The sequence below is a fragment of the Chelonoidis abingdonii genome, chromosome 3 (assembly GCF_003597395.2).
Source record: "Chelonoidis abingdonii isolate Lonesome George chromosome 3, CheloAbing_2.0, whole genome shotgun sequence".
In the NCBI taxonomy this organism is placed as follows: Eukaryota; Metazoa; Chordata; order Testudines; family Testudinidae; genus Chelonoidis; species Chelonoidis abingdonii.
In genome coordinates this window covers 191856790-191872370 of record NC_133771.1, presented here as the reverse complement: position 1 = coordinate 191872370, position 15581 = coordinate 191856790, and the positions used below count along the sequence as shown (strand labels likewise).

The 15581-nt window shown below is 44.0% G+C and overlaps 1 protein-coding gene across 11 annotated transcripts in view; it reads right to left on the bottom strand.

Moving 5' to 3' along the window:
* The window catches only part of FBXO11 (F-box protein 11), a 183798-nt gene that overhangs the window by 61526 nt on the left and 106691 nt on the right, over positions 1-15581 (bottom strand). For 4 of the 11 annotated variants that reach the window (XM_075064415.1, XM_075064411.1, XM_075064412.1 and 1 more), the window contains exons 4-5: positions 13997-14138; positions 11036-11180 (exon numbers count right to left, since the gene is read on the bottom strand). In XM_075064415.1, the coding sequence (XP_074920516.1) occupies positions 11036-11180; positions 13997-14138 (287 nt within the window). The remainder of the gene's footprint in view (positions 1-11035; positions 11181-13996; positions 14139-15581) is intronic. The other 7 variants (XM_032772050.2, XM_032772049.2, XM_032772046.2 and 4 more) reach the window with 3 other exon arrangements.

Sequence of the window (15581 nt, the reverse complement as noted above, 5' to 3'; positions counted from 1 at the left end):
TACATACTTTTCTAAATAGAGAGATTAAAGGATGTGGTTACGTGCTCTGCTGAATCAGAGCTGAAGTGTGTGCCAACATAAGCACAGAGCAGCATAACCTGTCTTAAAATGTTGCTATTCTTTTTATTGATGTTCACCACCACACCCCAAAAACAGCTGCCAAATATCCTAGTGCATGAGTACACGACGTGCTGCATTTGGTGGGGCAAAGAGAAAGATACTCACCTTGTGCAGCAACGTAGGTTCGTCGAGATGTGTGTCCTTGTGGATGCTCCACTTTAGGTGCTTGTGCGCCCCTGTGCTTGTAATTGGAGACTTGTGGTAGCAGTGCCCGGTTTGGTCGCACATGCTTCATCCTCTTCTTGTGCCACTTTAAGCAGTGATCTGGCGCTGTGTGACCAGCCCGCCCTCTGTTCCTTCTCTACTGCAGAGCATTTAGTATGCAACTCCAAAGTAAAGGGGAGGACAGAGGGTAGTGGAGCACCCACAGGGACACACATCTTGAAGAACCTATGTTACTGCACAAGGTGAGTAACTTTCTCTTCTTTTTCCAGTGCTGTCCCTGTGGGTGCTCCACTTTAGGTGACTTCAGAGCAGTACCCTCTGGTGGAAAGAAGAGGCTTTGGAGTTGAAGTCATGGCAGATGACAGTACAGTGAGCCCAAACATTACATTAGATGTTATATGTTGTTCTAATGCATAATGTTGCATAAATGCATGGGCTGATGCCCAGGCTGAAGCTCTACAGATGTCAGTCATGGGAACACTGTTTAGAAAAGCTATCTAGGTTGATATTTCCCTGGTAGAGTATGTGCAAATCCCCGTTGCAGGTTATATTGACAGTAACAGTTTGAGACAAACAGTTTCAGAGTCCTGAGGAATGACCTTATTATGTCTATGTAAAAGGCAGGGCTGGCTCCAAGCTGCCCCAAGCTCCAAGAGTGCAACTGCCCAAACAAAAACAAACAAACAAAAAGAATGGCTGGAGCGCTGCCCCTGGAATTGTGCTGCCCCAAGCATGTGCTTGCTTTGTTGGTGCCTAGAGCTGGTCCTGGTAAAAGGCCAGGGCCCTGCGTAAATCAAGGGTATAGAGTATGGCTTCCCATCTGTCCCTATGTAGTTTCAGATAGAATGTTCGCAGGTGAATGGGTTGGTTGAGGTGAAATCATGACCTTAGGTAGGAACTTAGGATGCGGCCTGAGGGTAAGTTTATCTCTGGACAATATTGTGTAGGGTGGATCAGTCATGAGGGCCCCAAGTATTACTATCCACCTTGCGGAAGTAATGGCAACATGGAAGACCACTTTCATTGAAAGGTGAAGGAGAGAACATGTAGCTAACGGCTTGAAGGGGTGTCTGGTGATTCCCCAGAACACTAAATTGAGGTCCAATGGCAGGGCAGATGTTGTTGACGCCCTTGAGAAAGGGCTGGGTGATGGGATGCGCGAAAATGGATACGCTATCCATTTTGTGGTGGAATGCTGTGATGGTAGAGAGGTGTACCTTGACTGAACTCACTGAAAGTCCTGATTCCTTGAGTTGAAGTAGATAGTCCAGAATAATAGGTAAGTGAGACGAGATCGATATGATCTGCCTCTTTTGATACCATGAATTTGTGTAGACGTGTGTGACAGATAGTTGCTCTGTGACTATTCAGTAAAAGGTTCTGCACTTCTTTGGAGCAGGTCATCTCTGAGTGTCTGTTGCTGGGACAGTTTGTCAGTTTGTCAATTTGACTGTGTGCTTGATTGTTTGAAAAGTCTGAATTGGGAGTGCTTTGTTCCAGGTGGGCCTTGAGTGGGCCTGACTGTTATAAAAAGGCAATCAGCTGCAAACCAGCTGAGTTGGCAAACAGCGGAGAGGCTAACAGAGGGACTTTGACTAGGAGTTCGCCGGGGGAAAGCCCACTGAGTGTTCAACTTCCAGGCTCCTCTGAGTAGTTGCCGCAACAGTCGAGGAAGATCTTAGAAGAAAGGTGATCTGGATGGTGAGTGATCGGCGGTAGTGAACTGAATAGGATACACCATGTTTGTCTTTCTTTCACAGGACAGAAGCAACTTCGTCTGTACAAAGTGCAAGGTAGTCTCCACATTGGAAGAGAAGGTTCAAGGTCTGGAGAAACAAGTTATTAACCCTGCGTTGCATAAGAGAAAATGAAGATTTCCTGGACAGATGTCAGGGTATATTTCTACAAACACAACATTCTGAAGAATCAGAGCAGACTGCGCAGCGGGGACAGAAGGATGGTGAGGGAAATTGGCAGCATGTGACTTCCAGAAGAAGAAATAGGAGCGTCCATGTACCAGCAATGCAGATACAAATGAGCAACTGTTTTCATGTTCTCTCCACAGGTACAAATGCGGAGAGTGGACTAGATGATGCATCTGAGGGAAGGGAGCAGAAGGAGACTCCACGATTGGAAGGCATGAGATGCATTGTCCTAGAGATGGGGGTTCCACGACCACCACTCCCAAGAGAAGGAGGCGGATGGTGGTGGTTGGGGACTCCCACCTCAGGGGGACTGCATCATTTATTTACCGTCCCAACTGGGAAAACCGAGAAGCGTGCTGCTTGCCAGGAGTTGGGATTCATGATGTGATGGAGAGACTGCCGAGACTCATCAAGCCCTTGGATCACTACCCCTTCCTGCTTCTCCACATGGGCACCAATGATACTGCCAAGAATGACCCTGAGCAGATCACTGCAGGCTATGTGGCTCTGGGAAGAAGGATAAAGGAGTTTGAGGAGTAAGTCCATCGTCCATCCTCCCTGTGGAAGGAAAAGGCCCAGGTACAGACCATCGAATCATGGAAATCAACAAATGGTTACGCAAGTGGTGTTGGAGAGAAGGCTTTGGATTCTTTGACTATGGTACAGTGTTCCAAGAAGGAGGAGTGCTAGCCATAGACGGGCTCCACCTAACTAAGAGAGGGAAGAGAAAGCAGGACGATCAGCTAGTTATCTTAAGTGTCTATACACAAATGCAAGAAGCCTGGGAAACAAGCAGAGAGCAAGTCCTGGCACAGTCAAGGAATTATGATGTGATTGGAACAACAGAGACTTGGTGGGATAACTCACATGACTGGAGAACTGTCACGGATGAATATAAACTATTCAGGAAGGACAGGTAGAGCAGAAAAGGTGGAGGAGTTGCACTGTATGTAAGAGACCAGTATGACTGCTCAGAGCTCCGGTATGAAACTGCAGGAAAACCTGAGAGTCTCTGGATTAGATTAAGAAGTGTGAGCAACAAGGGTGATGTCATGGTAGGAGTCTGCTATAGGCCACCAGACCTGGGGGATGAGGTGGATGAGGCTTTCTTCCGGCAACTAACAGAAGTTACTAGATCACAGGCCCTGGTTCTTATGGGAGACTTCAATCACCCTAATATCTGCTAGGAGAGCATTGTAGCGGTGCACAGACAATCCAGGAAGTTTTTGGAAAGTGTAGGGGACAATTTCCTGGTGCAAGTGCTGGAGAAACCAACTAGGGGCAGAGCTCTTCTTGACCTGCTGCACACAAAAAAAGAAGAATTAGGAGAGGAAGCAAAAGTGGGATGGGAAACCTGGGAGGCAGTGACCATGAAGATGATTGAGTTCAGGATCCTGACACAAGGGAAGAAAGGAGAGCGAGCAAAACACGGACCTTGGACTACAGAAAAGCAGGACTTTGGACTCCCTCAGAGGACTGATGGGCAGAGATTCCCTTGGGAGATAATATGGAGGGGGTGCAAGGAGTCCAGGAGATCTGGTTGTATTTCAAAGAATTATATAGGTTGCAGGAACAAACCATCCGATGTGGTAAAAGAAAATATGGCAGGCAACCAGCTGGCTTAACAGCTGAAATCCTTCCTGATCTTAAAAACACAAAAATGAAACTTTTCAAGAAGTGGAAGATTGGAAAATGACGCATGAAAGGAGTATAAAAATATTGCTCAGGCATGCACGAGTGAGATCAGGAAAGCCAAATGACACTTGGAGTTGCAGCTAGCAAGAGATGTTAAGAGTAACCAGAAGGGTTTCTTCAGGTATGTTAGCAACAAGGTGGTGGTCAAGGAAAGTGTGGGCCCCTTACTGAATGAGGGAGGCAACCTAGTGACAGAGAATGTGGAAAAAGCCAATGCACTCAATGCTTTTTTTGCCTCTGTCTTCAGGAACAAGGTCAGCTCCCAGACTTCTGCATTGGGCAGCATAGCATGGGGAAGAGGTCCCCACCAGCCCTCTGTGGAGAAAGAAGTGGCTCACGACTATTTAGAAAAGCTGGACGAGCACCACGGGGCCGGATGCGCTGCATCCGAGGTGCTAAAACAGTTGGCGGATGTGACTGCAAAGCCACTGTCCATTATCTTTGAAAACTCATGGCAATCGGGGGAGGTCCCGGATGACTGGATAGAGGCTAATATAGTGTCCATCTTTAAAAAAGGGAAAGAGGAGGACCTGGGGAACTATAGGCCAGTCAGCCTCACCTAAGTCCCTGGAAAAATCATGGATCAGGTCCTCAAGGAATCAATTCTGAAGCATTTATGGGAGAGAAAAGTGATCAGGAACAATTCACCAAGGACAAGTCATGCCTGACTAACCTAACTGCCTTCTATGACAAGATAACTGACTCTGTGGATGAGGGAAAAGCGGTGGTTGCGTTATTCCTTGACTTTAGCAAAGCTTTTGATATGGTCTCCCACAGTATTCTCGCTGGCAAGTTAAAGAAGTATGGGCTGGATGAATGGACTATAAGGTGGATAGAAAGCTGACTAGATCGTTGGGCTCAATGAGTAGTGATCACTGGCTCTATGTCTAGCTGGTAGCCAGTATCAAGCGGAGTGCCCCAAGGGCTGGTCCTGGCGCCAGTTTTGTTCAATATCTTGATTAATGATCTAGAGGAAGGTTTTCAGCTTGATCATGGGTAAAAATTGGACGCACACGCTGTGAACGGCTTGTAATTTCAGAAGATTTATGTGTAGCAGGGCTTCGGTTGGGGACCAGCGGCCCTGGGCAAAATGAGAGTTCAGATGTGCTCCCTGGCCTCGGAGGGAGAGTCTTTTACTGTGCTTGGCATTGTGAGGCGTCTGTTTATGCTGAACCTTGTTAGGGAGTCCTGTGTGTAGAGCCATGCCTCCAAGGTCCGCATGTGGACTCTTGCGTGCTGGACAACGAAAGTCATTGCAGCCATGTGGCCTTATAACTGTAGACAAGTCCCGGCTTTTGTCTGAGGACTTTTTAGTATTGTGGAAGATAGCTTTGTTAGAGTTAGGAACTGTTGCCTTGGTAGAGAGGCCGTTGCCTCAGGTGAATTGAGGTAGGCTCCAATGCACTGATATGAGGGTTGATTGTTGAGTGTTTATCTGGAGACCTAATTGTGTAAAGAGAGCTCCCATTTGTTTGGTGGCCTCTATTGTTGCTGATTGATTTGGTGCTTTCAATAGGTAATCGTCCAGATACGGAAATATGATTATTTTCCTGCATAGGTACGATGTGAATACTGCGAGTACCTTTGAGAAAACTTGGGAAGCAGTGGACAGTCTGAAGGGTAGCATCTTGTATTTGAAGTTATCTGGTCCTAGAGCGAACTGAAGAAACCTCCAATGTGATGGGTGAATTGTTACATGGAAGTTTGCATCCAGAAGGTCGAGGGCCGAGAATCAGTTCCCCCTTTCTAGTGCTGGAATTATGGTAGCCACTGTGAACATCTTGAAATGTTGGTGTCTCACAAATTTGTTGAGCCATCAGAGATCGAGAATGGTTTCCATCCTCCTGTTTTTTTTTTTTTTGAGAGAGGAAGTAATTTGAATAGAAACTCTTCCCTCTGTGTTTTGTTGGTACTGGTTCTACTGCTCCTAGATGGATGAAGGTGGGTTACCTCTTGTCACAGTCTCATCTGTTAGTCTATAAGGTGCCACAGGACTCTGTTGCTCTTGTCACAGTAGGTCTTCGTGAGAGGAGTCCCTGAAGATGGAGGGAGAGGGAGGGTGGAAGTAAATGGGATGGAGTATCCAAGATCAATTATCCCCAATAGCCATCTGTCTGTAGTGGTGGATTGCCAAACTGAGTAGTATGGAATCTCTGAATGGCTAAGAGATAGAAGGAAGTTCCAGCACTGAAAGATGCAGAGGGTCTTGGACTCTCAACCAACATCTCAAACTTGCTGTCTGGAATAAGGTTGGTGAGACGTGGTAGATTGAGGTGGAGGTTGTCATCTCTTTGTGGGACGCTGTTTTCGGCCTTGTGGCTCGTATTGCCTGTGTGTTTGTGAATATGGTGTGGGCCGTAATACTTTCCTTGTCATCTCTTTGTCCTAGGAGTATAGATGACCAGGGACTTCAGTGTTACCCTCGAGTCCTTAAGACTGTGCAGATACCCATCTATCTCAGTCGCAAAGGGCTTAGGCCCATCAAACGGCAGATCTTCCACAACTGATTGCACCTCCCTCGGGAAACCACAGAGAGACAACCAAGAAACTTGTCTCATGACTACTGCAGTAATTGTAGATTGCGCAGCAGTATCTGTTGAGTCCAAAGCAGCCTGTAATGCCATCCTGGAGATCAGCTGTCCCTAGGAGATGAGCCCTCTGAACTGTTCTTTTTTCTTCTCCAGCAGGAATTCAATAAATAGTTTGTGTGGTCATATTTTGCCAGCTTTGCTACATAATTGCCAATCCGAAGGTGGTGTGTCGCCGAGGAGTAGACCTTTCAGCCAAAGAGGCAGAGCCTCTTCCAATCATTGTTGTACGGGGTGTTTTGGGGGTAAGACTGTCTGTCCCTCTTATTAACAGCATCCACCACCAAAGAACTGGACATAGGGAGAAAAGAGAAATTCTGTTGCCTGTGCATATAATATTTTCTGTCAGATCTATTGCAGGAGGGAGGGATCGTTGCTGGAGTCTACCAAATGAACATAAGGGGTTCCATGATTGCATCATTCATGGGCAAAGCTATTTTGGAAGACGTCGATGTATGGAAGATGTCGAGGAACTTATGTTGTTATTCATAGACTCAGACTTTAAGGTCAGAAAGGACCATTATGATCATCTAGTCTGACCTCCTGCACAACGCAGGCCACAGTTTCAAGTCTAAACTTCCTAGTGTTCAGTTTATATCCATCTGTTCTTGTGTCCACATTGGTACTAAGCTTAAATAATTCCTCTCCCTCCTTATATTAATCCTTCTGATATATTTATAAAGAGCAATCATACCTCCCCTCAACCTTCTCTTGGTTAGGCTAAACAAGTCAAGCTCTTTGAGTCTCCTTTCATAAGACAGGTCTTCCATTCCTCAGATCATCCCAGTAGCCCGTCTCCGTACCTGTTCCAGTTTGAATTCATCCTTCTTAAACATGGGAGACCAGAACTGCACACAGTATTCCAGATGAGGTCTCACCAGTGGCGTTGTACAATGGTAGTAAAACCTCCTTATCTTTGCTGGAAATACCTCGCCTGCTCGATCCTAACGGCATTAGCTTTTTTAACGGCCATATCACATTGGCAGCTCATAGTCATCCTGTGATCAACCAATACTCAGAGGGTCCTTTTCCTCCTCCGTTATTTCCAACTGATGTGTCCTCATTATAACTAAAATTCCTTTTATAAGCCCTAAATGCATGACCTTGCAATGTTTCACTATTAAATTTCATCCTATTACTATTTATCTACCCAGTTTACAAGTCATCAAGATCTTCCGTGTATGATATCCCGGTTGCTTCTCTGTGTTAGATACCTCCAGCTTTTTGTCATCCGCAAACTTTATTAGTACATTCCCACTTTTTGTGCCAAGGTCAGTAATAAAAAGGTTAAATAAGATTGGTCCCAAAACTGATCCCTGAGGAACTTCACTAGTAACCTCCTTCCAGCCTGACAGTTCACCTTTCAGTACGACCCGTTGTAGTCTCCCATTTGAACAGTTCCTTATCCACCTTTCAATTTTCATACTGATCCCCATCTTTTCCAATTTAACTAATAATTCTCCAGGGATACGATGTCCAGGGATTCTGTGACCTTCCTGTAGAGGTCCTGAAAATGTTTAAAATCATTGGTCGCCCACACTGGGCAGGGGGATGGGGTAACAATGATGATGGTGTCATCAAGGAATGATGAGGATAGGTGGGTTGCTGGTTTCATCTCTAAGTCAGAGGTCTCCTCTGGTTGTCTAGGTATCTCCTCCGGAGTTTCAGATGGTCCTGATACCGATGGTATGGAAGACTGTCATGTGTTCTCCCTGGGTGGGCTGGGAGGCTTGCAGTAGTGTGGAGGATATGCCATCCAAGGGTTCCCATAAAGCCAGTGTGGTGAGGTAGACACGAGTGTCATCCCAGGGTGTCCAAACCAGTGGTGTTCTTTAGCCCCAGTAGAATATCCCCTTTGTGATGGGGGATCCAGTTTGGTCAGTTCATGGATAGGGGGAAAAATAGTGTGGAAAATACATTTCCCCTTCATCGTCTCTTCTTCATCGATTAAGAATGGAGGAGCGGAACGGCAAGGTGAGTAGGTACCGAATATGTTGGAGTGACGCTGGTGCAGAGAATGGGGGATTCTGCTGTCGAAGAGACCAGGAGTAGTGCAGTAACTGCTGTAATACCGAAAGGGTCAATGCTGATGTCTGTGAGGTCATTGTCAGTATGGGTGGCTGCATCGATTGTGTTGTGCCAATGGTAAGTGACAGCATAGTCATTAGCTGTCTTGATGTGCTTGGTGCTGGGTATCTAGTCTGCTTCGATGGTGCCATGGCATGGATTTTCAGTTTCCCCTCATTGGCTATGTCAGAGCTAGCTCTCTTGGAGTCTTTAGCTCTCGTGGTACCAAGATACTGGATGGTCTAGGAATCTTGACTGCAAAGACTGACAGTGCAGTCGGTACCGACAGTGTCTCTCTGTTTGGGGACTGCTGTTTCTTGGTCAGTTCCCAATCTGGTGAGGATGGAGCACACTTTTTAGCCATCTTTTTATGTCTGTAGCGTGAGCCACAGAGGAAGAAGAGCCTCTGTCAGAGGCTGCTGTTGGTGACCTCTGTCCAGAAGGGGTCCGAGCTTCTGGCTCAGAAGCCAGACGGAGAGACTTCATCAGGAGCAGTAAATCTCTGGCCTTTCTGATCCAGGCTTTTAACTTCTGGCAGTGCAAGCACTTTTGGGGTGTGTGTGTCTTGCCTAAGCCAAACACACTGCAAGTGCCTGTCTGACATAGGTATTGACAGCCTGCAAGTTAGGCCGCTTTTGAAACTCAGTGAACCAGGCATGCCCCTGATGGGAATGTTTCCCCTCCTTATCAGGTGTCCTACATTAACGGCTAACAGAAACCTGAAATTCTAAGTAAGGGAAGAGTAACACATTATTTCTCTCCCTGTTTGTTTCTTCCAAAAAGAAACGGGGAAAGAAAGTAAAGGATAAGGGCTATGCTAGGAAGACTAAGCTCTGCAGCGCTGCTAAATGCTCCGACTCAAGCCAAAGGCGGTAAAGAAAGAACTGGGGGCGGAGGGATGTGTGTGTGTTGGTCGCACACAGGGGCGGCTCCAGGCCCCAGCACGCCAAGCGCGTGCTTGGGGTGGCATGCCATGGGGGGCGCTCTGCTGGTCACCGGGAGGGTGGCAGGCAGAGTGCCTTTGGAGGCATGCCTGCGGAGGGTCCTCAGGTCCGGACCAGCGGACCCTCTGCAGGCACACCTGTGGGAGGTCCACCGGAGCCGCAGGACCAGTGGACCCTCCGCAGGCACGTCTGCAGGAAGTCCACCGGAGCGGCGTGACCAGCGAACAGCAGAGCACCCCCCGCGGCATGATGCCATGCTTGGGGCAGCGAAATGTCTAGAGCCGTCCCTGGTCACACAGCACCTGAAGTGGCATGAGATGGGGATCGCACATGTGCAACCCAACCGGGTACTGGTACCACAAGTCTCTGATTACAAGCACAGGGACGCACAAGCACCTAAAGTGGAGCACTCATAGGGACATTATTTGAAGAATTAAAATTGCATCTGTCAAGGTTGATTCCCCACTCTGGGTGCAGAAGGTGGGAGCTTGCAAGGATTTTAAAAATTAATACTGGCCACTCCAGGCTTGTATTAAACTCCCAAGGTTACTGCTTCTCTCTGACCTTGGATGCGTAGATGCTCCCACCACCCAAGTGCAAAAAACTCCCCTTCAAAACCCAGGAAGGTGCATTTGGGAATTCCTTCCTGTGTGGTACCCTCAAGCCCCTTCATGCCCCCTCCGGGGAAGAGCTGAGAAAGGAAATCAAAGGAAATCAGCTGTTGCCATCAGCCAACTAACCATCATGTGCACAAACCTATTAGGACAAAATCCAATCCTGTTCTTAAAAGAGGTAAATTTTATTAAAAACAAAAAGAAAGGAAATACATTTGAAAACTCAGCCTATTGCTAGATTTTAAAAACCCACTTACAAAACCTAAGTATCAAGAATAACCACCTTGAGGTCCAGCTAAAGGTTACAAGCAAAACAAACGTATTTGGGGTTAACACAGAGGAGTCTACAAGCCATAAAGAAACAGAGATAAACCTAATCATGTCTTCCTAGATATTCAAATTCAATTTTTTTCTAGAGCAGCCCCTGGAATATTGGTTCTCAATTAAATAAGATGTTTTCAGGATCTCAATAACCCTAGAAAGAGAAAAAGTCTGCATACCCAACACCTATATTCTTTTTGAAAATCCAGACAAATAAAAATCATAGTGTGATTGTAGGCAGGATTTTCCTTGACACTTAAGGAAGAGTTTGCTATCTTGGATCAAGGTATACAATTCCCACACAAACTTTAAGAGGGAGGAAGGTACTAAAAGATAAGTAATTGAACTTTCAGATAACATTACTAAACAGGTATAATTCTAGGGGAAAAGTTTTACTATTTTTAACTGCATATAACTGACATGCTTATACATATCTACTTGTAACAGATAAGGTAAGCATATTAAAAGACAAACATTTGTTTTAATTTAAACTAATTATAATTCCTAACCAGCATTTTAATTTTTCTATTGTACTTGGCATTTTGTGCAGCACATACAATATATCTCAAGATAATGAGGAATAGCTTTTCACTTACCACAAAATTGGATCATTAGCCAACTCACTGAAGCGTTTACACACACAAGCTGCTCTACAAAGATCTTGCTCCAGCAAGTAGGAAAAGATCTTTAGAACCACTTCATCTGGCAGTTTCTCCTGAAGATATTGTTCTGCAGGTGCTGCTATTAAAATATTAATGTACATCAAATTATTGATGCATTTAACCTACTCAGTTTCTGATTTAAAGCAATCATTGACTTTTCTTACTATTCTAATGATTAGAGTGTTTTTTACACACAATTAGTACTACAAATTGAAGGAGAAAAGCTGTTTAAGCTCACACAATACTAAATATCACATCCTCTGCAGCTTGAATCTGGCAGTTTATTTAAACAGCAAATTTCACTGAGTAAATTTAATCTACATGCAGAGGTAAGCATGAATAATTGGCATAATATGGAGGCACTGTCTGTAACTCTATAATTAAGATTAATTTAGACCAGGGGTTCTCAAACTGGGGGTCGTGATGTCTCAGGGGGTCACAAGGTTATTACATGGGGGGTCACAAGCTGTCAGCCTCCATCATTTATAATAGTGTTAATCACAAAAGAAAGGTTTAAATAGGGACTGGGAATGGCTGAGCCATTACAAACATTGAATCTATCTCCCCTTGTAAGTATTCTCACACTTCTTATCAAACTGTCTGTACTGGGCTATCTTGATTATCACTTCAAAAGTTTTTTTTTTCTTTCCTTACTTAATTAGCCTCTTAGAGTTGCTAGGGCAACTCCCACCTTTTCATGCTCTCTGTATGTGTATATATATCTCCTCAATATATGTTCCATTCCATGCATCCAAAGAAGTGGGCTGTAGCCCACGAAAGCTTATGCTCAAATAAATTTGTTAGTCTCCAAGGTGCCACAAGTACTCCTGTTCTTTTTACAAAAAAAAGTGTTTTTAATCTGGGGGGGGTGTCGCACTCATAGGTTTGCTATGTGAAAGAGGTCATCAATACAAAAGTTTGAGAAACACTGATTTAGACATCCTTCAAATCCTAATTTTAAACTTCTTCCCTCAACTTCTTGATTAGAGCAACCAATTTATTTGCATATTATTATACTTAAGTTATTATACATGCGTTATATAGAAAAATTCAATAAAACTCTTAAATGCTGTTTTAAATTTATTCTCTGACATTAAATTTTTGGCATATATCTCAGTATAGAAAGCAGTCAAGAACTCCAAATCCCAGAGACAAAATACCATCAAACTCCCAAGCACAGGACAATTTTCTCAGAAGGGTTAATTGCCAGAAAACGCCATTAATAAAAAGTCCTTGTTTTTCCACATTGACACTAGAAAAGATATGTAAATGGTGCTGGGGACATGGGAGATTGCTATCAATCTGCCCCCTTTTCCCCTCAATGTCCTTGCCCTGATCTCTATTTTTATGTGGGAAAAAGGTAACTAAGAATTAAAGTTGATCATTTCAAATGTTACCTTTAACAAATATACTAGGGATTAAGCTAGGACATCAAGGTGGAGAAAAGGGGACGACAGCTAGTACTGTACTCCACCCCTCATACTTTGCACTCTCTTCTTCCATACATTTCAGAATGGAAACATTTTCCATTAGTGCATTCTCCTTGACAGACACTCTTCACAGTGAGGATATTCCCCATCTCCTTAATCACTGAAGTAAGACTAGTTCTTTGGCTCAGATTGTGTTCAGGATTACTCCTCAGGAAGAACCGTACAGAACAACAGCTTCCAAAAGTTTCAATAAATAAACCTATACACACATTATTCAACTCAAATCATTTGCTGCAGAGCCTCCACAACAAATTTAAGGATTGAGAAATTTAGGAAGGTTCTTAGAGGAACACATGTCCCTTTAAAATTATTTAACAAGCCAGCAAAAGCCAGAAAGATTCTGGACATAACTCAATCCTCTCAGAGAGGGTCAGGCTGGCTGATATGCACAATTCTAGAAAGAAAATTAATGGTGAGACAGAATTTTTTCTTCTCTGTCCTTGCCATATCAGACAGTCTTTGCTGTTGATTTACAAAGGTGATATCACCTCTATGGAGGCAGGGAGGAGTCAATACAGTAACTCATTTATGGTTGAGGTGGTGGTCAGAGAATGGAAAAGAGTGGGATATTTCCCAGGGAATGCCCTGCTGCTAAATGATGAACTAACACAGGGGTTCTCAAACTGGGGGTTAGGACCCTCAGGGGGTCACGAGGTTATTACACGGGGGGTTGCGAGCTGTCAGCCTCCACCTCAAACCTGCTTTGTATCCAGCATTTATAATGGTATTAAATATATTTAAAAGGGTTTTTAATGTATAATGGGGGTGGTGTTGCACTCACAGGCTTGCTGTGTGAAAGGGGTCACCAGTACACAAGTCTGAGAACCCCTGAACTAACACATTGTTGTTAACGTAGCCTCACACTCTACAAGGCAGCATAAATGGAGGGAGGAGACAGAACAGATGCATGGCAGTGTCTGCAAATATTCCCTGTGGAAATTGAACGTGATGATGACCCCACGCTATCCCATTGGAGTGCACCACTCCCTCCACTTTCCAAAGTGCCAGGGGGTGTGTGTGTGCATGTGTGTGTGAGACAGAGTGTGAGAGAGTGTGTGTGTGTATTCGTGAGAGAGAGCGTGTAAGAGAGACACACGCATTGCCCTTTTAAGTATGCTGAACCAATTCTAAGTACATTGCCTTTTTAAGTATATTAGCAAGTTGAGACAGCAGCTGCCGCCAGCAACCTCCCTTATTCCAGAGCCCTGTCATGTGTCTCCCCCACAGCCCCACTGCCACTCGGTGGAGATGAGGTACAGGAGTAGGGGGCAAGAGCGAGGGAGGAGACACCCTGACATCAGCACCCGTCTTCCCCCTCCACCCCCTGCACAGCAAGCAGGAGGCTCCTGGGAGCAGCTCCAAGGCAGAGGGCAGGAGTAGCACAAGGCAGTGGGGATAGGGATACCTGCACTTCCTGGCACTTGATAGCCTGCTGGGCAGCTACCACACAGGAAACTTAGGGGAGCGGATATGGGGCTGCGAGCCCACCCTGGTTCCAAGCCCCCACCAGCTAGCTCCAATGGGCTGCTCTTCCTGCAAGCAGTGGACTAAACAGGTGACTGCCAAACAATGTTATAAGGGAGCACTGTGCAACTTTAAACAAGCATGTTCTCTAATAAATCATCGATGTAACAACGAAACAACAACGTTAAGTGAGGAGTTCCTGTATCTCCAGAGGAGGTGATCAATTCCAGGGTGTTTTGAGAAGGCATGGGTGGAACATGACACACTGATCTTTCATTTCTCACTGCAAGACGTGTGTGATGTCTCCACTCACAATGATCATCACTCCTTTAAAAAAGTGAGCAGTAATACACTTGGCAAAAGCTCCACTTAAGACTTTGAATGTCTTTGCTATATACACATCCTTTTGATGGTCCTATTCACATAAACTTATGATATTATACTTCAGTATGATGTTTGGTCTTAGCCAGAATGACAACAGTACCACTTTCTCTCATAGCAGGAAGATTATGGTGACAGTGAGAAAAAAGACCAGGTCAGTTTGAAGAATTACCATACTTCGATAACTATACAACTGAGGTTTCACAAAGAGCACGCCAAGCTCCAAAATCCCTCTGGTTACAGATGTAGTAAGCAGGTAAGTTACTTTCAGTGATAAGAGGCACAGACCAGAGTGGATTGATTTTTAAATAAAAATGATATAAATCACTAATTTTATCATGATTAAATCAGCAAGCAGGAAGCGTTGATTTAAATAATCAATTTTAATCTTGTTTCACATTTGTACTACTTAATTAATTTCTTTAAAAAAGCTGATTCTCATAGGTTGGTAACCATGAAACCATGTTGATTTGCAACTAAATATAGCATTTACATTAAATTTGGTTCTTTTTGCTATTTGTTTGAGAATGGTGAACAATATGCTTCTTATTTACTGGAAGAGTCATTTTTATTTGTGATTTGCGTGATGTTCTACTTTGATGGAAACTAATTTGACTGAATTCAATAAAAATGCATAAAAACACCATTTGCATACTTCTATTTTATTTAAAAAATTACCTAAAATGTGCTAGATTCATAAGGAAAAAAAAGTTTGATAAACATTTTGCATTCAAAATTGATTTATTTTGATTCACTGAAAATTGATTTATTAAAAAAAGGAAGCATTATCTACAGTTAGTGAATTAAAGTGATTGTTTCTGATCTCACCCTCTCACATTTCATTTTTGTTCAGAGATTGGAAGAGGAAAACAAGCTTTCCTGTTTTTTCAACTTCCAATCAATTTCTTTACTTTTAAGGAACTAGTCATTGAACTGAATTGACTGAATAAAAGAAATTTCAAGTATTCTCTCTACACCTGCAGAAGAGACAACTGTTGTTAAAAATCTGATTTAGCACTTCTACAAACAGGTGCTTACCCAGTTACTTCCACCTGTTCAGTGGTTTAACTTTTTTAAAACCTTTGGCAAACAAATAAATACTGCTTAACATTGCTTTTATTTAATTTAAATAATTGTAATAGATT